This window comes from Silurus meridionalis, chromosome 29, assembly GCF_014805685.1.
Source record: "Silurus meridionalis isolate SWU-2019-XX chromosome 29, ASM1480568v1, whole genome shotgun sequence".
Taxonomy (NCBI): Eukaryota; Metazoa; Chordata; class Actinopteri; order Siluriformes; family Siluridae; genus Silurus; species Silurus meridionalis.
The window spans coordinates 2,944,069-2,969,974 of NC_060912.1; the positions used below are offsets into that span (position 1 = coordinate 2,944,069).

General features: G+C 42.2%; 2 protein-coding genes across 5 annotated transcripts; one reads left to right on the top strand and one right to left on the bottom strand.

Moving 5' to 3' along the window:
* Positions 1–1,100: 1,100 nt before the first annotated feature.
* Positions 1,101–17,329, top strand: bag6l (BCL2 associated athanogene 6, like). Of its 4 annotated transcripts, none has more exons than XM_046844000.1 (25): positions 1,101–1,256; positions 1,625–1,709; positions 4,593–4,710; positions 4,874–5,118; positions 5,341–5,412; positions 5,682–5,804; positions 5,893–6,053; positions 6,876–7,005; positions 7,099–7,302; positions 7,393–7,609; positions 7,809–7,868; positions 8,626–8,927; positions 9,694–9,769; positions 10,432–10,727; positions 10,797–11,079; positions 11,941–12,110; positions 12,564–12,617; positions 12,704–12,806; positions 13,642–13,766; positions 14,122–14,256; positions 14,341–14,409; positions 14,494–14,694; positions 14,777–14,884; positions 15,050–15,208; positions 16,550–17,329. In XM_046844000.1, the coding sequence occupies exons 2-25, from the start codon at positions 1,632–1,634 to the stop codon at positions 16,664–16,666; spliced, it is 3,606 nt and encodes a 1,201-aa protein (XP_046699956.1). In that variant the 5' UTR covers positions 1,101–1,256; positions 1,625–1,631; the 3' UTR covers positions 16,667–17,329. The 4 variants fall into 4 exon arrangements, with proteins under 4 accessions (XP_046699956.1, XP_046699958.1, XP_046699959.1 ...); XM_046844002.1 differs by having other exon boundaries at positions 15,050–15,196; XM_046844003.1 differs by lacking the exon at positions 7,809–7,868.
* On the bottom strand, positions 17,325–25,566 carry c29h6orf136 (chromosome 29 C6orf136 homolog). The gene is given in 8 exon segments (XM_046844005.1): positions 17,325–19,144; positions 21,158–21,227; positions 21,335–21,509; positions 21,512–21,534; positions 21,986–22,074; positions 23,338–23,970; positions 24,601–24,803; positions 25,414–25,566. Coding segments are annotated over 7 exon segments (1,233 nt in total). The 5' UTR covers positions 24,700–24,803; positions 25,414–25,566; the 3' UTR covers positions 17,325–19,000.
* Positions 25,567–25,906: the final 340 nt, after the last annotated feature.

The following is a 25,906-nucleotide window of genomic DNA, read 5'->3' on the forward strand; positions in this document are numbered from 1 at the left end:
CAAAATATGCGAAATGTGAAACAAGATTTTCAGTAGCATGGACATATGACGTGAAAACACTTAGCAGAGTGGGGAGAGTTGATTGCTGGCTACTATATTGATGTCACGTGACGTCACGTGCTCATCCACCAGCAGAATATGCGAAATTTGAAACTCCAACAACATAAACATGTGAGATATCAAAACACTCAGTAGAGTAGGGAGAGTTGAGCACTGGCTACTATATTGATGTCACGTGACGTCACATGTTCATTTACCACCAAAATATGCGAAATTTAAAACCAGAACTCGAGCAACATGAACATGTGACATATCAAAACACTCAGCACAGTGGGCAGAGTTGATTTCTGGCTACTATATTGATATCACGTGACATTACAATCTCTTCCACCACCAAAAGGTGCAAGTTAGAAAAAACGAAACTCCAGCAACATAGACATGTAACATATCAAAATGCTTTGCAGAGTAGGGAGAGTTCATTGTTCGATTGTGCCATCATGTGACACAGAAATTAACAGGGAACATGGCTGTGTGGCATAATGAAACGCTCGTCTAACCAAGGAGAATCGTTTTGGGCACATTTTAGTGACAGTGAACAGTATCTGTTGGCAAATTTTGCACTGACATCCACTAGTAACATTTTATTCAAGAAGTGTAAAGTAATTTTTTTTAATACCCAATGTCACTTTAAAATAATAATGTTTGAGAGCAAGAAAAAAATTGTAATAGTATAAATATGAAATATGTTTAGGGGGGGGGGGATTACATTTTTAAAGTTCATCAATGGAATGAAATACATAAATAAGTAAATAAATATTGTAAAAAAATAAAATAAAATACAAAAATAATATATATATATATATATATATATATATATATATATATATATATATATATATATATATATATATATAATTTTTATTATTATTTTTGTAAGAGTAATTTAATAAATAAGTAAATGTATAAAAGATTACTTTACATTTTCCAAACTAGGTCAGAGCAACCTTATGGGCAAAAGTACAAACAGCGTAGCTATAAAGAAAGAGTGCACTTGTTTCATTGACAGAGCCTATTACAACCTAAGGAACCTAGTGAACCTATCTAGGGAGCATGGAAACGTTTGGGAGTGGTCCGAAGTGGGTAGCGTACACCACGGTAAAGGGGGATTAGCTAGCTTTAGCGAGCTAGCCGGCAGCATAACTTTGGGATTAGGAAGCCGAAACCTTTGTTTTATTCCGGTTTAAGGAGAAAAGAAGGTGTGTGGTGTGTGTGGGACGATTCTGCGTTGACTTGTTGCCTATTTGGGTCGAAATTGAGCTTTTAAACCGGTTGTGTTGGTTAAGCTAAATCGCTAGCAAGCTCACAATGGATGCCGGTTATGTGTGTGTATGTGTGTGTTGTGTGTGTGTGTGTTGATGATCTATTAGATGTTATATATGAATTAAAATCAGAATTATTTTTGCTTTAATGGTAAAATTCATATAAAAAACTGGGATGTTTAATTGTTCTAATAAGCCAGTATTGTATAATGGTGTTATTTTAACTGTATACATGGTGTATGTATGTATATGTGTGTGTGTGTGTGTGTGTGTGCGCGCGTGTGCGTGTGCGTGTGCATGTGCAGGTGGTCCATGGAGGAGTCAGGAGATATTACTGTGACTGTCAAGACTCTGGACTCTCAGAGCAGGACCTATACAGTCCGAGGAGAGGTGACTACATGTGAATGATGGAGATGATCTTGATTATACTTCGTATATTCAGTTTGATTTACCCTCATAATATTCGATTTCATTGACCGTGCTTTGCTGTGAACCCGATATGGTGGTCTAAACTGGCCCTGAATCAGAATCCCTGACTTATACTCAAATATGTTTTTGTCTATAATTTTTGTATTAAATGATTCCCAATATTCTCTTCATTTTATAGCTATTTTTTAACTTATGATGCTTCTAGGAGTGTTTACGTTTTGTTGCCGGGGTCAAAGGATTCTGCTGTGAGACCTTTAGAATCGACAGTGTTGCTAAAAGCTGCTAACCAATCAGATTTGGAGTTGGCGACACCGGGGTCCATCCAGCAGGCGTCCGATTACTTCTGCAATTTTCAAACCGCACAATGTTAAATACGTTGGTTTACATTTAATAGCTGTTTGTTGGTTTGTTTTTTTCATTCCACCATGGCTGACAAAAGAGAAATTAATTTAGTCACAGATACAGTACACTTCTACTTTTTCAAGAAATTGTGAGAAAAGGGTCGGCCGAAAGAGTTCAAGTTCCATTTTTTTTTTTTCATGTACCACTTATACTTTTAAGTTTTTTTTCCCTGTAAAAGAAAATAATACACAATTTGCCTACGTTTTAAATCTCCAGGAAAAAAAAAGAAAACGTGATGCACAGAGAAAATGCTCGGGTTGCATTTGATCAGAATCAGAAAGAGAGCGTTTTTGTATGATTGCATTTCCCTGGAATTAGTTTTGGTGACAGTTGCATATAGAAGTAAAATAGAAAAAAATAAATTAAAGTGAATTAAAAAAGTGCACAATTATTTAAGGAAAAATTGAGTATTATTATTGAGCAGAAAAGTACAGATTAAGATTATTAAAACGTGGTATTGCACCTTTTTTATTTTTATTGAACAATAGGAAGAGCATTTAAGGGTTCAGGAGGTGGATTGCCTGGGGGAAGAAACTTCTCTTGGGCCTGGCTGTACTGGCGCTTGATGCTTTGAGCTTTTTTCTCATTCTGGATGTGTACAGTTCTTATAAGGTTAATATCGATGCTTCTGCTAGAGATGATTTATGCGAGCATTGAGTCTGTGGCTGCGGTCAAAGGAGACGTGTTGCATTGTGTTTATTGTTTTCTTGCTTTATTAACCGCATTCGTTCTCTGAGATTCCTGTGTGTGATGCAGCTCTTCGTTATACTGCGTTCCTTCATAACATTGATCTTTTCTGTGGCCGTGGAGCCATAATGATGGTATTAAGAGGTGGATTGCTCCAGGCAGGACCCCACTGAAGGTGTGAAATGTACGGCATGGTACTGTAGAAATCACAACCTTATAGGTTATTGCTTCGATTGCTCACCTGAATCACTCGAAACATTGTCATTTCTTTCACCGGGTCGCATTCTGTGAAGATCAGAAGTGGTAGCTAATTGGATGTTAGGATCAGAAGCTGATGAGTTCAGTTCCCTGCACTACCAAGAGCCTTAATCCCCTTAACCCTCAATTGCTCATTTGTATAAATTGCTCTCTTAATGTATTCACCCTTTACTGTTGGATTATTAGAGAGAGATGACTGGGATTTAAGATTTGCAGGGGAAATTGTGTGAAGATCTTAAAACTAATCCTTTTTTTTATAAGGTAAAAGCCAAAGAATCAGTTTGATATAGTAGTTTGTGCTCAGTGTTACCTAATTTGGAGTAATATTTACCTCTGATTTCTGCAAGCCCCCTTCAGTAATTGTTTTGTGTAAATACGAATGCATCCGCAAAGCCACGGGTGCTGCCGACCATTTATAGCACTTTTAACAATGGACATTGTTCCAAAGCAGCTTAACAGAGCTGAAGAGGTTATAAAGTTGGAATGTATCCACATAAGTTTATCCCTAATGAGCGAGTCCGTGGCGACTGAGGCAAAGAAAACACTCCGACATGGTATTAAGAAGAAACCTTAAGAGGAACCAGACTCAAAAGATACTCATCTTCATCACAGAATGTCCATTCGTTACTTTTCCATCATTGTTGAAGTGTACTGTTCAGTGATGGACGCTTAAATGGGCGCTGTTCATGCAAACTGTGGTCCTGAAACATTGATTCATTCTCAAAGCTCTTAAATCGTTCAGGAACTTTATGGATCATCAGGTTGTTCATGTGGAACCATTCTTAGCTTCAGAGAGCGGTCTCTAGTTTAGAACAATTTCATCAAGAGGTAGGGGCGTCGGGATGAAGCGGGCCGATCTGAAGAGGAAAAAAAGGAGATTCTCACTTCATCTGGGGAACTTTGGAAATATTCCAATTTGGAAAATTAATTAAAATTTCCCCTTAATTCCCATTAATGCCCACATTTATGGGAATTAAGGGGAAATTATAATTATAACTGTTTCATAACCAAACAAAGACATAATCTGACATGCAAACGAATACATATAAATAAAAAAAAAGAAGAAATTCATAGTTTATTCACATTAATTCCTATGGAAAGTTTCCAATTTTGAAAATTCTTGGAAGTCTGCAACCCTACTCCTTAATATAAAGGGACAGCTCTCTCTTTCACACACACACACACACACACACACACACACACACACACCCCTAACCCCCAAACGTTTACATGTACAGTACTGGACACACAGTTTCAGGTAGCACCATGGTCCTGAAGAAACTTTTCGTGTTTCTGGGTCCTGTATGAATATGGCTGAAATGACACTAAAAACCATGTGACTGGATGTAACTGGTGTATACAATCAGTTTCAATCCACAGAACATAAAAACACAAATCATTCCAAGACAACAATGGATGTTTGAGAAGATCTGAAAATAACGCTGTTTGGAATATTCGATCTTTTGCCTGACATTCGATCTCCATCTCTCCTCTCAGTGGACGGTGCAGGAGTTTAAGGAGCACATCGCCTCCTCAGTTGAGATCCCGGTGGATAAACAGAGGCTGATCTACCAGGGCCGTGTGCTGCAGGATGACCGGACGTTAACGGAATACAGTGAGTGATTCAGATTTTATCCGAAGTTGCAGTTCAGGAGAATCCGATTGCTCGGTATTGAAACCATAACGATTTCTTGGCAGGTTTGACTCCGGTTTCTTGCAATCGATACTACTATATTGGTTTAAATATATTGGTTAAACACGTCTTTGCTCTTTCCCAGACGTCGATGGGAAAGTCATTCATCTCGTCGAGCGGGCTCCTCCCCAAACAACGCAGCCCGGAGGTGGAGGAGATGCTGCATCCAGCTCCTCAGGAGGAGGCGGCGGAGGAGAAGGATCATCGGGCTCGAATCACACCTCTACTTCCACCTCCCAAGGAGCTCCGCACGACCGCAACGGGAACAGCTACGTCATGCTGGGCACCTTCAACCTCCCAATGAACATCCTGGACCCCCAGCAGATTCAGGTTCGTACATTTGTGTGTTGGTGCAGACACCTTCAGATGAATCAGGGACGATCATGTACGACCCTAGACGAATCATATCTTCAGCATGGTGGGACATGCGTGGTTTACGACGATGTGCTCATCTCAAGTACTCAAAGGTGATACCTTCTGAGGTTCTATAAAGGCACTGTATAAAAAATGAGAGAAATAATTGTGCATGTCTTCTCTTGTGTCTGCATTCAGATGTCTGTGCAGCAGATGATGGCCGGCGTTGGGGACGGAGGGCGGAATGCCAGAGTCAACACAAGCACTGGGGTAAGTAGCATATATGGTATCTCACAAAGTGTAAGTAAGTGCACCCCTCACATCTGTTTTAGTATAATCTTTTTAAGGGACAATAATATAGAAATGAACCGTGAATATATATGAGTATCAATGTGCAGCTTGTAGAGCAGTACAGATTTACTGTCCTCTGAAAACATCTCTACAGCCATTACTGTCAAAATAACTGGCAACAAAAGTGAGTACACCCCAAGCGATAACAGCTGTATTTTGTTTAAGTTTAACCTGGAACTGTTCTTCAGAGCAACGGATCTGTTGACGTGCACATCAACTTGGACCAGTCAGCTCAAAGCGAGCCGAGGATACGGCTCCAGTTGGCGGAAAACTTGCTGCGAGAGACCCAATCCTTGATTCATAGACTGGAGGTGCGCACTTGATAGAGTATATATATTTAGACTATAAATCCAGCCTGTGTATTTCTGTCGGCTAATCCGGGTTGCGGTGATATTTTAGGGGCCAGCGAGTGAAGCCTCCGCGCAACAGGGGGCTTCAGATTCCTTCTCTTCATCGGCGCAACCGATGGACACTTCCCAACCTCCTCGTCCAGCTTCTTCTTCCTCTTCATCTTCCACCACCTCGACGCAAACAGAAGGGCCACCTCATTCCGGACCAAAGTAAGCAAGACTTTTAGAGGAATTTAAAAGTATTTATCAGCCTGAGATACCTTTACTTTTCGGAAAGGAAGGAAAGCTTCGACTTTAAACAGTCGTTTGAACCTCCACTTTTTTGGGAAGATGTTCTAGATTTTGTGCTTTTGGAGATTTGAGATTCAGCCATGAGAAACAGTCAAGAATATAAGCTGCATGGGTTTGCTTTCATTGGCTGCTTGGATTTGGTTTTTTAATCCTATACAAAGTCATGACTTACGATCATGTTTCTACCTGTAAAAATCATATCGATCTTATTTTAAGAATAAAATATTATGCTAGTATCTTTTTTTTTCTTTTTCTTTCTTACTTAGTCAGTAAAGCTTAAAGATCTTTTTACCTGCAAATTGAGCTTAATTACTGTCTCAGTTCAAAGCTTTTTATGTTTTAAGATGTTATTTCACCAGGAATTACTGGTTTTAATGTTTTTCAGTAAAAAATAAAATAAAAAAGCTGAATAAGCACAATTTTGATTTGTTCATTACTATTATTTATTCCAGATGCTCTTTTTGTGTCAACACCAACACATCATTAGATTTACAACCTTATAACAAATAATGTGGCCGCAGTATTGAGTCTCAAAACTCTTTCCAAACACTTTTCCAATTTGCTTATTCGTTTTTTTACTTTACTTTTTTACTTTTTTTCCCCAGTAATAAAAAAAGGTTTTGCATAAATGTTTGACCGACTAATGCCTGCCAATGGACTTCTATCCTTTCTATACTTTCATAATGTGTTTAAACTATTAGTGTAAGGACGATGTGTTTGACACTTTGCCTTGGTCCTCAGTCACCCAAGTCCATTAGAGCTGATGGAGGTGCTCTCCGAAGTGCGGAGGGTTGAGGAAAGGCTCCGCCCCTTCATGGAGAGAACTCATACCATCCTGGGAGCGGCCCAATCTGCTGATTACAACAACAATGTACGCTGCCATTATTCTTTTTGAACCTCCTCAGGAAACTTTAGTTTGCACTTATTTTAAGCATAAACGTGTTTCCTGTCCGTTGTGTGACAGACGCAAGAGCGGGACGAAGACCAGCGCACCCTCAACGTAGTCGGCGAGTCCCTACGGCTTCTAGGCAACACCCTGGTGGCTTTGAGCGATCTTCGGTGCAACCTGGCCGCACAGCCTCCCCGCCACCTACACGTGGTCCGGACCATAACCCACTACACGTCACCCGTTCTGCTGCAGAGTGGTCTGCCCCATATCCCAATACCAGTGAGCCGTCTTATGTTTTAACAGTTACATTGTGTTTAGAGCTATTATTGAATTTTATACACCGTTCTTCCATTCAAACTTCATCGTCAGATGAACATCGGAACCACGGTTGCAATGAGCTCTAACCCCAGACAGCCAGGTGAAGGTCAGCCTCAATCATCTCATCCATCTGGCCAACCGGAAGAACAAGCGCCATCCTCTCAACCCAACGGAGCCAATCAGACGCCCGGTCCAGGGACGCCACGCGTGATCAGAATCACCCACCAGACCATGGAACCTGTGGTGATGATGCAGATGAACCTGGACGGTAGGTCTTTTCAATAAATATGTGCGCCCTCATGTTTTTTTCTTTTAGCCATCCATTCCTGGTCTGAAACTATTCGATTTAAAGACTTTTGATCTCGTATTATTGATCGAAATCTCTATACCAGGGAATGCTCTCAGACCTGGACTGGGAGGCGTTAGTTTTAAGGCTAGCGTCTGATCTGCGCATTTCTGTGCAACAGATTCAGGCAGTGGAGCTCAGGCCCCAGGCCAACAGAATTCCAACGCTGCAGGACAGACTGGTCAGTGTCCACTGTTCCTACTAGCGAACACTAAATCAGACACGCAAACATTAATGCAGCAATTAACGGGGTCTTAGAGTGTGTTTGTGTTGACTTAGCAGCACCTAGGGGTGTAACGGTACACAAAATTCACGCTTCAGTACGTACCTCGGTTTTTCAGTTTCAATACAATTAGGGGGAAGAAATGCAAAACATAGACCAAAAAAATTGTTTTAATGGAGTTTTATGCTGAAATAATGAAATTTATTAATAAAAATAGAATTATTCATTATAAAATGAAGTAAAATGTTAATACAGCACAGTACCGTATACATAAAACAATGTTTTGGGGTGGCATCCAATTAAACACCGCGATAAACGGGGGATTACTGTAGACTTTTTTTATTATTATTTTTTTATTATATTAATTAAATCAAGAAATAGATTAAATAGGCACAAGAGAAAAATGTCAGAGAAATTCTTAAAGCCACAGTGACACTGTGCTAACTCTAGTTTCTATTTTTGATACCACTGGCATTGTTGTGTATGTGGTGCACCAGTTAATGCATTCGTGAGGGAACTCTGATTTGAACTGTGTTCCGTACGTAAAAAGGATTGCATTCGGTACCCATGTGCACCGGTTCGAATACGTGTACCGCTACACCCCTACTTGCACTGAAGATCGCTTCACTTGCTGGAGCTTTAACATGCCACATACCCCTCGATCAATTGCTCTTTTTTTGGGGGTATGTTTTTAACACTGCATCCTCCTCCAAAGGATCCGCCCCACCCATGCACATCCCTGGCTTACCTCCTGAGTTCATGCAGGCCATCGTGCACCAGATCTCGCAGCAGGCCGCTGCAATAGCCACCGCAGCCTCAGCCGGCCATCAGGCAGGAGCTCCTGCGCCAAACGTCCCAAATGGAGAAGCCCCGGCTGTTCCTCCACCTCCACAAGCCAGAGTCGTTATCACTCGGCCCACTTTTACTCCGCACATTGCTCAGTCTGCTGGCACCAGGGCAGCTACGATTAACCTGCGTGCCTCGGGGCCACCCCATGCCAGCCAACAGCCCGCTCAGGTGAGGAGCAATTGTTACAATAGTCTACAATAATAATGTAATTTTGGTGTGCAATTTGACATTATCGAATAGATTGATAATTTAGATTGCGTTCTTCACTGCATGACTCGGTCTATAAAAGGCATTTAAAACGATCACAAAATTCAACTTATGGCGGCAGAAAACGCGTACGTTCAAATCATTTCATATTGTCTTAGTCTTAAATATGACTGTGAAACCTGCAGAGACCCTGTATATTATAATATTATAAAAAAAAGATTTAATTTGCTTGGGAACAGCCAAAATGCCTCATTCTTCTAACTGACTGATTAAAGGTAAGAATTTGATGCAAAAGATAAAAAAACAAAAAAAACAAAAGAACACTGCTTTATAAAGGAGGAAAAAAAAAAAGAAATGGAAATCTTATTGGAAAAGATGAATCTGTGCCACTGCTGTGAACTGACCACCACACAGAATATGAAGAATAAAAAAAATGTTAGGGGTCAGCTGACTAAGGTAATTAAGGTACCAGCACAATAGCGTCTAATTAGCGCTATCGATAAAATCCCAAAACAAATCGAGACTCAAACAGTTTATAATACAGCATGGTGCAAGATAATTTTTTACCACTTTAGGACCTATTATGTAAAAATGTGCAGAGGGCACAAAAGGGAGCGCTTTCGAAAGGGCGCTCTGCACACTGTTCGCGATCTAATATGCTGAGGTATTACTGTACGTTTGTATTGTTATGCTAACAGGAGATAACTTTTCTCACTGTCTTCCCCAGGGCTCTATGGGTAATTCTCCTCTCACTCAGATGGTGAGCGGTTTGGTCGGCCAGCTGCTAATGCCGATGCACACAGGTGAGATTCTCATAATACGAGGTGGCGTCAAAAAGTTTTGAGAATCGCTCTGTTCGCAAAAAAGTACTTGTATTTATCTACGTGTACACACCATCGCCTTCAAAATAGCAATTCACAGCAATACAGCGCTCCCAGCGTTCTTCTGGAGCCTGTCCTGGAAGTCCTCTTTTCGACGAACAAGAACCTTGTGCGATTCGCAGCGGATCGCTGAAAACTTCGTCTAAACAGCGACCTTTGCGGGGCGGATGGGGGTGTTGGGGTCGAAGGTCTTCCTGATCTCTGGTCTTCTTATAGTGACGTTCTTTCGCTCTTGGCACGCACGTGGGCCTCAAAACAAAGAGTTTGCTCTTTGATGATGAAATCGCAGACGTGGTAACGCACGTGGTCCGAACAGCACCAGTTAGCACCGTTAGTCTCGTATCGTTTTCACACCACCTCATAGGGCAGCTTCTATTCCTTTAAAATTCTAATGCATAAATGCCAAATCTTCTCACAGTCCAAAGATGAGCATCACAGGTCAAACCATGATGTGGAATTATGCAGAATCAGCAGATGAATTATTTGTAGAAGATGCTTTGACAGCAACTGTCTATCAAAGGCCAAGATTAATCGATTCAAACTGGTGGAATGAAAAGCTAACAGTTTTCCGGTTTTCTCACCAGGTGTTGAAAGCTCTCCATCCCAATCGTTCTCCTTCTCTACCTCTTCCTCCTCTTCCTCTACTGCCCCTTCCACATCAGCCAATGCGTCTACACATACTTCTTCTAACACTACCAGCACAGCTCCCATGGGCCAGTCACAGAACGAGGGTCTGGAGGGGAACCTGTCCCACCTGCTCGGCTCTCTTTTGGGTGGAGCTGCTGGAGTAGGTGGAAGTGTCTCTGGAGGTTCTCCTTCCATAACTGTGACGATGCCTGGGATGCCTTCCTTCATCCAGGGCATGTCTGAGTTTATCCAGGTCAGTGTTGATTTAATGAGCATGTCTAGAACACGGATTTTCACTAATTTTTACTTTTTATCCTTTTAGTCCAATCAGCCTGTGTTTCCTCCTCCCCCGAGCCAGCAGCCTCCGCCCGCTTCTCCTGCTCCATCTGCTCCATCAGCGACTTCTCCAAACCCTCCTCATCCTCCCAGCGGAGGAGGAGACACCCTGAGCCCAGAGCTGTTCACAGGCATCGTGCAGGGCGTCCTGTCCACCATGATGGGCTCTCTGGGGGCCGGACAGGGGAACAGCGAGAGCATCGCCCAGTTCATTCAGAGGCTTTCTCAAACCAGCAATCTCTTCACTCCTGGAGCTGGAGATGCCGTGGGTGAGCGAATTGTGGAGCGAATACTACTGATTCTCTTTTCATCGTGGCATCTGTTAGTGGGCGGGAAATATTAGGCAAAATTTTGTCCTCAAAGAGGAAAAATTGCAGCGTGTCAGTAAAATGTAGGGGGTCCGGAGGTTGCTCTATTTGGACTGGGGTGAAGCGCAGCAGGAGTGAATGAGACGCCTCGCGATTGAAGCGAGATCTAGGTTCCTGTCTAGTTCACTGAAGAACTTGGAGTATAAATTCAGTATGTATTAAACGAGAATTAAACGTACTACTTTAGCGAGGCTACATGAGTATAAACATCCACTCACATAATGAAACAGTTACCAAAGGAACACACTAATGACATTTATAATGTATCCTGAACAATTCTTTGAATGTCCAGTGAAGAGTGCTACTAGCTACTAACCGTGACAAACGACTAATCGTTGCGTGTATATAATCACCTCTCCGATTGGTTGGAATCATCCGGGACATTCGAGACCTTTTGTTCTGTAAGGATTTGAGCGAGTTTGACAAATTGATGTCTAGACGACTGGATCAGAGCATCTCCAAAAACTGCAGCTTTTGTGGGATGTTCCCCGTCTGCAGGGGTCAGTATCTATCAAAAGTGCTATATGGAAGGAACAGTGGTGAACCGGCGACAGGGTCATGGGGCTCATTGATGCACGTGGGGAGCGAAGGCTGGTCCGTGTGGTCCGATCCAACAGACTGCTGAAAACGTTAACGCTATTTATGCTCGATGGGTCATGACTGGTTCGGCAGCAAAAGGGGGACCAACACAACATTAGGCAGGATGTTCTGCCTGATCGGTGTATAAAGGTTGTATTTGGTGTATTATCTCTGTCTTTGCAGGGTTCTTTGGCGACTTGCTGTCTCTTGTGTGCCAGAGTTTCTCTATGGTGGACATGGTGGTTCTGCTGCACGGCAACCCGCAGCCCCTAAGTCGGATTCAGCCCGAACTCACTAATTTCTTCAATGAGCACTATCTCAACGGACGAGAGCCTACCGATGCCAATATCTCTGTAAGTCCAAGCCGTTCCACCTGCTCGACTTCTCATCAGCACGCCGGGAGGATTAAACACAATAAGGAAAGAGTAGTGAAAATGACGTATCGCAACACTAAAGGCCGAGGCGTGTCCCGAGAGCCACATAGAATACAGATTAACATGGCAGAGGTAGAGCTGCATCATCCCAGAGACAGAACAGGAAAAGAGCGTCTGGCTTTATTTAAATAATGTGTTGCACTGCATCGTAACAGGGTTAATCGTATCACATCGTATATGTATCGTAGATAAATTGTGTCGGGCACAGGGGCATCGTCATGCTGGATCAACTTTGGGTCTCCTAGTAAATAGAAAATGGAAATGTTCAGCGCTGAACCTTATTCAGAAATTGGCATATTTTGTGAACAGATTAGTTTTTCCCAGTCTCTTAAGAGTTCCTGGAGTCCAACTGACACTTACATTTCTCTTCAGTCCGCCGCTGAAGATCTCATCAACGGACTGGAGGAGTACATCGCCGAGAGTTTTGTAAGTCCGCACTGAAATCATACAAGAGCCGTCATTGAATGCACGTCGACAGGAACCTGATGTTCTCTCTGGTTATTGCGATTCAGTCCGCAGTCACAGTGCGAGAAGGAGTGGACATCATCCAGACCAACACGTCGTTCCTCAGACAGCAGTTCACCCGCATGGCAACGCACATACTCCGGTGTACAGGTACACACATCTATTCATATCGGCTTTAAGATCAGGAGGCACCGAGTATTGAAAAATATATTCACTTTATTCGCTTTTCTAATACCGTAATTTCCAGACTATTAAACGCACCCAAATATAAGCCGCACCCACTGAATTTTACAAAGATTTTTATTTTGAACATAAATATGCCGCACCTGTCTATAAGCCGCAGGTGTCTACATTGAAACTAATGAACTTTACACAGGCTTTAACGAAAGACAGTGCCTGTTACACGGCTTGTATCTGAACAGCAGCCTACCAAGAAAGTCATTGTTCACTGTCTTCCTCCTTCCTTTCACAACAATTTCTCTCCAGAGTTTATCTTTTAGCATCGTCGTGTTTTTAAAAATCACCATCGGTGAAGCTTTTCTCCTGATGCTGTGCAGCTCAGAACACCGGTTGTTTTCAGCGTGACGAATGATTCACATTTCCTGTAGACAGTCCGAGTGAGCGGCAGGTCAAACATTTCATTGGTTCACCTGAACCTGTTCGGCAGTTTCATTGGTCTAATGTTATGGGGCTCAGTTTTTTTGGCTTGAAGTTTGTGAAACCGGGAAAAAACCCCAGAAAAATCCATATATTAGTCGCTTCATTGTTTAAGCCGCGGGGTTCGAAGCGTGGGGAAAAAGTAGCGGCTTATAGTCCGGAAAATACGGTATATAAAATGAAAATATTTTTTTTACGTTTACACTAATTCGGATCCATTTGGAAACGGCTTTTCTGTCTAAAAACGCTCCACGTTCACACTTTCGTTTTCAGACGTTTTTACGGTTCTTCGTAAATTTCGCGGCAACAACTAAACTTTTTCTTTCAGATGACACGTTTGGTCCTCGCTTGCTGTTTCTCTGCACTCAGGGTCTGTTCGAGTGTCTGGCTCTTAACCTGTACTGTTTACGAGGAGAGCAGAGGGCGCTAACGTCGGTCATCAACCATCGAATCGTTAGTTCACCCTCACATCACTTAAGAAGGTGGTATCCAAAAGTTTCGAGACTAGCTCTGTTTCCAATAAAGTACTTGATTTATCTACATTTACACACGTTCACCCTAAAAAAACAGACAGGGTGCGTACGTCCTCAGAACAGCACCAGTTGCACAGCTTCCGATGTGCACTGACTAATGAAGATCGGTGCTCTCTGTGACTGTGTGTGCAGCTCCATGCTGCCATCTGTTGGCGTGTTACAAAACTAGATTCGAAACTTTTTGACAGCATCTAGTATCTATACGCAAATGCTACTGAAATTCTCCTGATTTCCCTGAAACTTATATGTGTGTGTGTGTGGACGTGTGTCCACAGAGACGGATGTCTGCTGAAGTAAATCCCAGTCTAGTAAACTGGTTGACCAGCATGATGTCCATGAGACTGCATGTGATCCTGGACCATAATCCGGTCACAGAGGACCAAATTCAGCAATACGTTCTCAACACACAGGTCAGGGTCCCATAAATACACCCAAGGCGTCCGTCTAGACGTTCAGCTCTAAATGTACGTTTGTTCATATCCTTCCTTGTCCAGCCTGAGTCTGATGTCAGAGTGGAGTTGAATACGGAGGCCGTCCAGCAGACCGGGATCCAGAACGTGGAGGTGAGAACAGGGCAGGTTGGCGAGCAGCAAACTGATTTTGACACTGACTTCCATAAGCCTAATGAAAGGGACATATCGTTACAGATGTCTCCAGCACCCGCAACCACTGCTGAAGAGGCCATGGCACCTTCAGGAGCGAGAACAAACTTCAGGCAGCCTGCTCCAGATCTCACTCCCAGTCGCAGGCCGTCCACAGGGAACGCACGCGGACCTGCCGGAATGGCGGCTAATGAGAAGGAGGAGTCAGGGATGGAGGCAGAGCCCTGGGCAGCAGCTGTACCACCTGTAAGACTTGCTCAATGTTTCTTGCTTCTGTATGTGATTACTATATATATCACAAAGAGTTGTGTGTGTGTGTGTGTGGCAGGAGTGGGTGCCCATCATTAGGCATGACATGCTGTCTCAAAGGAAAATAAAAGCTCAGCCTCCCCTTTCTGACGCTTATCTTCAAGGAATGCCAGCCAAGAGAAGAAAGGTAGCCGATTAATAACTCAACTGCTTTGTTTTTGAATATTTGGCAACCTTTATATATTTATACGTATGTGTGGGATAGGGTTTCGCATCAGTGCATCGGCAATAAAAGTTAGCGATGTGAGTTTATTTTTTTTATACTAATACTAGTCTGTGTTATGTCTGTTAGACTGCTCAGGGCGAGGGCCCTCACCTTTCTCTCTCGGAGGCCGTGAGCGTCGCTGCCCGAGCAGTAGGAGCCCGGCCAGTCACTTCTCCAGACAACCTGCAGGGGGAGCTGGACACACCAGAGATGCAGGACGCTTACAAACAACAGGTGGAACAAACTGTATGACTAGTTTTTTTTTATTTTATTTTTTTACTTACACCAGGTTTGATCTGAAGCACGATAGCAATAACAAGCCCAGGACGAGCAGATTTCAGGGGATTTTAATATTTGGGATATTAGTTTTGTATTTGAGAATCGGGTTGAATTGATGTTTTAATTAATTCGATTGTTCGGAAAGTACTTATTTTTCTCTCCACTAACCTTCTGCACTCGATGAAAACTTCTCACGAAGCTTGGTACACTATATGGACAAAAGTATCGGGACACCTGACTTTTCCAGCCATAAGTTGTTCATCTCCACAAAGCCTGAGGTGGTCTGCTATATTGCAAATTCATCATTCTATTGATATCAATTGGTGTTGTGTTATTTTGTGACTACCTTTTAGAAGTCGACCGATTGCTGGAACTATCCGGAAAAATCCATACCGATAGTTTTTCCGTTTTCATTATACAGTACCAGAGCGGCCTCTAGAGGCGAATCACTGACACTACATGCTGTTTTATTTGACACGCAAGACCCCGCGCTGTTCCTCATTTATGTTAGTTCATAGTGCATTAACTGAAGTTTAATAAAATAAAAATGCATTAGTAAATGTTGAAATTAACAACAACACTTATATAGCTTTTATTAACTTCAGAATCGTGCTTAAAATGGCCAACATTAAACGTCTTCACGAAGGCCAGAGCATTTACTGTTTGTTTTTTTTCTCCAGTATCGATCGGTTGATTACCCGGTATGATCCCCCATTGGTCGAATTCTACTACCTTTAGCGTAGATTATGTTGGAATCCAGTGGTGGACAGTAAAGACGTAACTGTAATTCGTTACTATACGTAAGTAGCATTTTCGGGTCTCTGTACTTTAGTAAAGTGTTTCCATTTAGGGAGAAATTTACTTCACTTTAATTCAAAGTCACATTTTTTAATAATTTTTAATCTACGTTTTGCGAAATCGGTCGTTCCTTTTTAGTGGATAAAAACGTAACCGGTCACGCAGCAAACCACCAATCAGGATCGAGAGCGCGCTCTGATTTGAACTTGGACGTATCAACAACATACAGTTCAGCATTGTTTCAACGGCAAGCAGAACATTTGAGAGAAAAACCTTAAACCAAAACAAATCCTGCTCTTTCATTTGGTTCTAAAGGAAATTGTTTAGCTTCAAGTTTTGGAATTTTAATAGATATCATAATAGATAACCAGTGTTTGACTATCATTCTATGAATAGATGAATGTGCCTGTGTACTTCATCGACCACTCTTAGGATCAGGAATCAGACCGGAATACTGCACCTTCAATGGGTGTAAGGTTTTGTATTAATCTCTCTCGCTTTCTCTCTTAGATCAAGACTGACCTAAAGAATAGAGTCGAGGAAGATCCCGACTACAATTCTCAGCGTTTCCCGAACACATGCAAAGCGTTCTCTGAAGACTCGTCGTTCCATTTTTCGGATGAATGAGTCGGAAGGCGCTCTACAGTCAGGCAATAGAGGAGCTGGATTCTTCTGTGCAGGGGACTCACGCTTGTACTCTTCACTCAGCAGCAACTGATGGCTAGTCCTTGTTACATTTCCCGTCTCCACGGTGTCTCGAGATCACAATCTTTTTTTTCGTCCAATTTCACGGCAACCAACGCTTTAAATTACATCAGTCGCATCTGGAGGATCTGTCGCACCTGCGATGAAAGTACGTTGCCACACGAGGCGCCAACGAGGCAGACGGTTTAGTGTAATACTCAAGTCATAGTAAAGCCCATCAGGATTTCTTTGTAATGTAAATGTTATGAATGATGTCGTATTGCGTTTTAATTTGAGTAGTTGCGTTAAATGATATACACCATGTATATACACGAAGTACAAAAAAAATAAGTCTACTTGTGATGTTCTGTATACACACACATTAGGTTGTTTCTAGACCCGTTCACCCAGACGAGTATTAGTTATGTAATGAGCTTTCCCCCCCCTCTGTATTTGTGCTGTCTCTGGCTAATCAACATCCTCAATTTACTGATCGTGAAGGTGATCGTCCTACGGCGAAACAACCCGCAAAACCTAGTGTCGACCCACTTGTGAAGCGAATCAGTGTTCCAAAGTCATGTAATAAAATCCAAAAGAGGTGTTAAACAGTGTCTGTACGCTTTTATTACATTTTCAGACCAGAATTTGGGTTACGGACAGCAAATAAATAAGCGAGGATTCCGTCTCGTAAGGATTATGTTTGACGATGAAGCGCCTATGGGTGTGATGCACAAACACAAACTTTTGGTTCTTTTCATGACAGGCTGGGAAACGATCTGGAGTGTCTCACTGGCATCAATCCATACAAGCCCTGGCTGTGTTTCATTCAGAATCGCACCCTGTGCTCCTTTTCTCGCACCGATTTGCGTTTCCGGATCCAAAATCGGCTGACAGACATGCATGGACAAGACGGCGTCTCAGGAATGCGTTCCGACAGAGGAACAGATTGTGTGGCGAGTTCTTATGAAAACTTCAGTACTACAGTGTTGTCTTGGTTACTTCATTGAGGATCGAGGCTACGAAGCAGCACGTGTGTAGACACACAAGGGTTATTATGTGAATATATGGAATACGGTGTCTAATTTAAATACTTGTACACTGATCAGGCATAACATTATGACCACCTGCATAATACTGCGTCGGTCCCCCCCCTTTTGGTGCCGAAACAGTTCTGACCCGTCGAGCATCAACAGCATAACCTTCTTCAATTGCCGGATCACCGCTGTTCCTTTCTTGGACCACTTTTGATAAGATACTGACCCCCTGCAGAGAAGAGCTGCAGTTTTGGAGATGCTCTGACCCAGATGTCTAGCCGTCCCATTTGGTCGCTTGAATCCGTATTCCGCCCATTTTTCCTGCTTTAAACACGTCGACTTTGAGGAAGAAATGTTGACTTGCTGCCTGATAAATATACCCACGCACTAACAGGTGCCATGATGAAAAGATGTGTTATTTTTTATGTTATGCCTGATCGGTGATCAATTTACATTATTAATAATAGAGCCAGAAAGTTTTATGCGACAAAGTGCATCCTGTGAAACCCTACTGCCATTCCTTATATTCCAGAAAGACTGCACTCTACCACGTTCCTCTGTTCTCACACTGGAGACTCCTTCCATACATCAAAACACAAAAAAATTCCACTTGTATTACGGCTGACTGGCTGAACCCATGCGCTGGTCTGTGCTTTATGTTAAATCAAACGCTATTTTGGTAAATCCAATCTCGCTCTGTGGAACATCACGAGGGCATTTAAGGTAAAACTGCTCCTCTGTCTTACCGCCAACCAGACCAGTTCCTCAGAAACAGGCAGGCGCACAAAAAACTGACGTAAACCTACATGTAGAGCTGTACTTTTTTTTTTTTTTTTAGGGTTATATTCCTAAGGGGTAAACAGCATTCAGGACACAGCCAAGGTGTGTGTCATTTGTTTCAATTTTTTTCACTGAATCAGGACTATTTTGTAAAATGAATGACTTCTTATTCCAGTACAGATCGTAAGCAGTACAGTAAATCCTGGAGTGGAGCGATTGAATTTACAAAGCTTTCTGGGATGTCGTGTGATACAGTGTTGCTTAATATCCGACTGGACACGAGGACCGTGTGTGTTTTAGGGTCCCCTATTCCGCTCTTCTTCTTGGTCGTTAGGAACATCTCTCACGCATCGATCGCTCGGCTCTAGGAGAACGGATTCTAGTCCTTGGGCGTAGAGAAATGCGCCGGTCTCTCTCTCTCTCTCTCTCTCTCTCTTTCTCGACAACGTGCGTTAAGCGTTCGTTAATCTTGAGCCTGTCTGAAGGAGGAGAGGAGCATTGGGAGAAGATTCAGAGCTGGTCGGTCCTCTTGAAGCCCCAGGGCCACCAGAGCTCCAGCTAGCAGCGACGGCAGTTTGTTCAGGACGGGCGGTTGAGCCTCCATGACCTACACACACACACACCAAAAATAAAATACCAATACTGATACTGTTACACCCCTAATGAAAACGCAAATATTTTTCAATACTCAGTGTTGGTGTTTTTGTTCCTCTCAATCATAATCCAGACCTGGAAATCCTATTTAATACTACCTTGTATCTTTGCCCTTATAATAGATTATATAGATTATATATATATTATATATACACACACACACAAACACACATACACACACAGAGGTGATCAAAATTAGAGAACAATTTATAAACAGTTGAACAATTCTGAAATAATGTCATCTTCACTGCTCAACAGTTGAGGGAGTTTTTGTCCTGTCTATACCATGCTACCAGAACACCTTTTCCACAAAATAACTAAGGCATTTAAAAAAAACATTATTTTGCAGAAAACACACTGATCAAAATTAGAGAACACTTTCAGATACCTCCCAGTTATTGGTGTTAATCTGGTACCTGGTGCTAATTTCCTTGATTATCTGATAACCCCTATTTAACTGGCAGCCTAACTTCCAGTTTCACTGACTCTGCAAAATGGTGGGCCGTTCTAAAGTGACTGAAAGCCTCCGGCAGCAGGTTGTCCAGATGAAGGCCAAAGGGACGACCCTATCAGCCATAGCAAGACAAGTTGGTCGTTCCAAATCTGTGATTTCAAGAATATTGAATCTTTACAACATCACAAACTCGTTCAAGTCTGCCAAGAAGGCTGGTCGTCCACGGAAGACAAATACAAGAGTGGACAGGATACTGCGGAGGATCTCAATGGGCAATCGTTTCCACACTGCAGCTGGAATTGCTCACCAGTTCAGCGCTGAACAGGGTAAGGATCTGTCTCGTCATACAGTGTCTCGACGTTTAAGAGCATTTGGACTGAAAGCCCACTCTGCAGTGACCAAACCTCTCATTAGCAGAAAGAATCAAAAGGCTAGACTAAGCATGTTGTGTGGACAGAGGAGAACTGGTCCAAAGTTCACTTCAGTGATGAAAGCAAGTTTAATTTATTTGGGTCCGATGGGAAACATTATGTTCGGCGACAAACTGGAGAAAGACTGAACCCAAAGTGTGTAAAGAAGTCAGTGAAAAGTGGAGGAGGAAGTGTCATGGTTTGGGGCATGTTTTCTGCAGCAGGAGTTGGGCCTCTTATACAGCTACATGGCAGAGTGAATGCAAATGTTTATCAGAACCTTCTTCAACAACATATGGTTCCTTCCCTGAGTTCATCACCCAATCAGCCCGCAGTGTTCATGCAGGACAACGCTCCATGTCACACAGCAAAACGGGTAAAGCAGTTCCTTGAAACTGAAAACATTGAAATAATGACATGGCCTGCCCAGAGTCCTGATCTCAACCCAATAGAGAACCTCTGGAAAATCCTTGGTGACAAAGTTATGGCCAAGAAACCCACTACAGTCACCGAACTGTGGAGGAGACTGGAAGAAGAGTGGACCAAAATCACACCAGAGCAGTGTGAGAGACCAGTGCTGTCCTGTGGCTGCAGATGTGCTGAAGTCATTCAGAGCAGAGGCCTGGACACTTCCTACTAATTGCTGACTGTTGTAACCTTCAGAAAATTTTGTTGTAATCTTTTTCCATGCTACAGTCATTGTTGTTCTCTAATTTTGATCAGTGTGTTTTCTGCAAAATAATGTTTTTTTTAAATGCCTTAGTTATTTTGTGGAAAAGGTGTTCTGGTAGCATGGTATAGACAGGACAAAAACTCCCTCAACTGTTGAGCAGTGAAGATGACATTATTTCAGAATTGTTCAATTGTTTATAAATTGTTCTATAATTTTGATCTCCAGTGTGTGTGTGTGTGTGTGTGTGTGTGTGTGTGTGTGTGTGTGTATATATATATATATATATATATATATATATATATATATATATATATATATATATATATATATGCATTTTATTTTCCAACATGAAAAAAAATGATGATAGTCTCAATTATGCAACACATATTTAAGGAAAATGTAAATAATCGAATAAATTAAGGTTTTTACCTTTTGGACTTTATGACGGTGTATGAGTCCATCAGATCCCAGATAGAAGGTAGAGAACGCATCGAAGGTCCTGTGGAGGGAGGGGGACACAACGACCACCACCAAAAACCCAAATATTAATAACCCAGCCATCTTCTAAGGTCACGTGATCAAACCGTGGGCGTGGCTATGGCCTACCTGTAGAACTGGCTTTTATCTTTCTTGTAGAAACGGAAGAGAAGCGTGTGAAAAGGCAACCCCTTGACCCTCCAGCGAGCTTTGATGGAGCCGTCCTCGGGGTGCTTGGTCAGCTTCAGGACCTCCAGCCGCGCATCTGCGTAATAGCACAGGCAAAGGAGTCGCCACAGCGTCAGGTCAGCTGATACGCGACACGGCCTCTACGGAGGAAGAAAAAAAAAAAAGAGAGAGTGTCTTCCGGTGACGGGACTTTCAGGAACGAGCAGTTCGTTTCGGACGAGTCTTTAACGTGACTCAGAAGAACGAGGAGTCATAAAGAGTGATTCGTTCATTTTCTACATTAGATGCACGCATTAGAACGGAGTAACTCATCTCTCGACTCTTAAAGTCCGAGTGGTTCTTTAATTTATCACGTGACTCCTATAGACGCTATGCAGTTTTATATACACACATATAGAAATGATTGGAATATAGTCAAAGTTTTATGTGGACGTGTCGATTTGAAAAACTAAATGATTCAACAAAAAAAGATTTGTTCAAAGAGATTCATTGAACCGAGTCGCTAAAATGATCCGATCTTTCTGACACTGCTGCTGTTCTGGACAAATCGGTTAACCCGAGACGATCGAATTCGAGAAGCCCGTCTGATACCTGGTTTTCGTCTTGAGGAGGTCGTTGATGAACTCCACGTCGTTAGAATACATGCTGTAGTCGTGATTCTTCAGGAAAAACCTGGGCAGCTGGAATGCAATGTGCAAATTCATGACACATGATCATGATGATAAAAATAATAATAAAATCATTAGGGGGTGTAACGGTACACGTTTTCAGACCGCGCTTTTTCAGTACGGAGATTTCGGGATGTTATTAAACCTGAAATCATACACAACAATGCCAGGGGTATTAAAAAAATACGATTTGTAGTGCGCTTCAGAACATTGTTTTTGTGCACGCGCATAATCGTGGCCACTTCCTGCTCGTTGCGAACGCTAGCAATATGGATTCTTTTAAGTTTTATGCACAGCTTCAAGAATTTCTCTTCAAAGGAGAAAATCCTGACAGTTCCGCACATCGAGGGAGTGAGTGAATGAAGGATGGAAGGAAGGAATAAAGACATTTTTTAAAATAATTTGAACAGTTAAGTAGATCATATTTTTAGTCAATTATATATTAAATGTAAAACACACACACTTATATACACATCCTGTTTTACCCAAATGGGGTCTAACTGATTTTGTATATTTTATTTCCTTTTATTTAATTTGTTACCTTTTTTATACATTTGATTTTTTATGTTTATATATTTTATAGATGATTTAACCGAGCAGGCATTTCATTCATAAAAATACTGTTTTTAAAATGTACTGTTTAGATAGATAGATAGATAGATAGATAGATAGATAGATAGATAGATAGATAGATAGATAGATAGATAGATAGATAGATAGATAGATAGATGAGTATAGATAGAGATAGATATGAGTATAGGCAGACAGATAGATAGATAGATAGATAGATAGATAGATAGATAGATAGATAGATAGATAGATAGATAGATAGATAGATAGATAGATAGATAGATAGATGAGTATAGATAGATAGGCAGATAGATAGATAGATAGATAGATAGATAGATAGATAGATAGATAGATAGATAGATGATAGATAGATAGATAGATAGATATGAGTATAGGCAGATAGATAGATAGATAGATAGATAGATAGATAGATAGATAGATAGATAGATAGATAGATAGATAGATATGAGTATAGGTAGATAGATAGATAGATAGATAGATAGATAGATAGATAGATAGATAGATAGATAGATAGATAGATAGATAGTGATTAATGTGATTAAAGATAATAATAAAAAAAAAACCATGACAAACTATTTTTGCATTTCTTCCCCCTGACGGTATAGAAATTGAGCTGGGCCGTGAATTTTGTGTTACCGTTACACCCCTAATCATCAGAGACATGAGCTGTGGTTAAAGTGTTACCTCGATCCTAAGCCTTTCGTACATGAGCGCCAGTTTCTCCTCGTTCTCATTGTCCTTCTTGCTGGAAGCTCTTTCCGTGCTTTCGGTCTCTGCGTAACTGCGCAGAACAGGACGTGGGAAAAAAACGTGTCCGACCCGGAGCTTATCCTCAGCCTCGGGCGTCGGCTCCGTCCTGGGACAGTGAAAGCAATAGAAGGGTGATCCCGACGTGAACGGCGCGGGGCATCCTTCGGCCTTGAACAAACTCCGAAACGAGCTCTGCTCCAGATCCGGTTTGGGTTCGGTCCTTGATTTTCCGATAACGCTAATATCATCTTCTCGTCTTCCATCCACCGTGGTTAAAGGGAAAGAGAAATCAGCGGGCCGGTTCGCTCCCGAGGCCACAAGCTCGCTTAGCTTGACTTGGCCAAACACAGGAAGCTCCACCAGTGTATGCTGATCAACTGCTTCCCGGGATTTGAGCAGGACATACATGTTAAGGGTCTCCTTCCAGTGGTCTCGTCTCGGCTGGGACACATGATGGAAGGGGTTAGGCGGACACGGTTTGGGTACGGACTGATAGTGTAGATTGTTTGGAGGAGCCAAGGCCCATGCTCCGCTGCTCAGAGATCTACGGGGTGCATTTAACGGCACCTGCAAATGAAAAGAAACTTTTTTTCAGTAATCGGTGCATACGCGTCATTTTAGTGTCTTAGGGGTCAACCAGCTACGAGACGAATAAGGATCCAACGTACCTGCATTTATATTTATTTCTATATTGTCCCATATGTGTAGGTCTATCATCAGTTCAAAACATTGGGGTGCGTCATGAAACGAAAAATACAACAAAGAATACCCAGAACTGCTGAACGCTTTAGCTGCTGCTGTATTTTCCGTTTCAGGGCGCACCCGATGTTTTTCAAATGGTGAAAGGTCTAGACTGCAGGCTAACCAGTTCAGCATCCGGAAGTCGCGATATGAGCTTTGGCCGAGAGAGGATGGCAACGTGTGTAGATCATGTTCACACATGCCTTGTGCTGTGTGTGTGTGTGTGTGTGTGTGTGTGTGTGTCTATGTTTGTATGACTGAGCAGAAGGCTAGTAAGTTTATGGTGGTGCTTGGGTTTTAATTTTTCCCCCGGAAGGTGACGGTGACGTTCTTTACGCCGCCATCCTGTGTCCAGTGTTAACCTGGAAGGTCCGTCTTTTTTCTTTTCTTTTCTAAATCCAATCCAATATCCAGACTGTGAGCATTATGTGATACATTACACTTTATTATACACACCTGCCATACTTTTAAGTTCTGCTTCTTTAGCAGCGCTCGGCAGCCACGGCTCTTGATGCAGCCTACCCAGAACGAGACACCACCTCTGCACACGGCCATTCAGGACAGGCTGTGTAAGATCCTCACCAGCATTCGATTATCAGCAAAATACCATAACCGAGGAAACCTCAGGATGTCTGAATTTTGTTTTCCGTCCTGCACCTCTGCAATGCAATCAGAAAGACTGTATGTGAAGAAAATAATAATATTCATAAAAAGAAAGAAACCTTATTCACTTCAAAATATTATGATGCCCCAAATGAAGACACTATTCAGATTAAATATGAATGATTTAATAATTAAAGCTCATAGAGAACTAAATCTTGTCCTGGAAATGTATGAAAACCCAACACACACACACACACACACACACACACACACACACACACACACACACACACACACACACACACACACACACACACATCTCTGCTGTTATTTACACGTCTGCAGTGGCCCCAAAGAGATCACGTGATCTGAACCCTGGCTGACTGACAGCACCAAGTTTTTTTTAATAAGAAAGACTGAAAATAAAAATATATATAATATAAATGCGGTTAAAAGGCTTTTAACCACCGGAACTCTTTCTAAATATATATATTTTTAGCTCAAACTAACTGCTACACGCGAGCAGTTGATGCCCATGACAGGCGGTTAGCTTCCCGACTCATTCTGCTTTACCGGCCGTTAGCAAACTGTTAGCAAGTCGCTAGCATAACTCAAATTCAGCTTTATCGTTTCTTCACCTGAGCACCTGAGCACCTGAACACGCACCTGGACGTGTGAAGAAACAGAGGGAAATAAGTGAAACGTGCGGCGGTGAACGGCTTTTATGACGCGAACGCCGCTGCATCGGAATCACGCTCCGCGAATGTCACATCCGTACCGATGCCCTTCACCGAACTAACACTGCGCATGCTCCAACCCCTGTTCTAGAAAAGGCGGTGCGCCCGCAGCCTCTGTGTCACCGGATATGACGTACGTGCATCGCAAACAAAGAGTCTGTAACCCGTTATAAAGATTGTACTAGTCTGTAGATCTCTAAAGTCCATATTATATCAGAATCTAAATCAGTTTTATTGGCCAAATGTGCTTAAAAAAATGCTCCAAAGTCAGCCATACATAAAGCTCCCAAAGCCCAATAGTTGGTTATGCCTAAATCTCCCAATGCCCCAAAGTCTGCCATAACAATGTCTCTGAATGCTTCAAAGTCAGCCATACCTAAAGCTCCCAATGCCCCAAAGTCGACAGTACCTAAAGCTCCCAA

Coding starts and splice junctions, on each gene's coding strand:
- bag6l (XM_046844000.1), top strand. CDS start 1,632: ATGGAGGAGTCAGGAGATATTACTGTGACTGTCAAGACTCTGGACTCT. Junction 5,119..5,340: donor TGGACCCCCAGCAGATTCAG/GTTCGTACATTT, acceptor GTCTGCATTCAG/ATGTCTGTGCAGCAGATGAT. Junction 7,006..7,098: donor CTGCTGATTACAACAACAAT/GTACGCTGCCAT, acceptor GTTGTGTGACAG/ACGCAAGAGCGGGACGAAGA.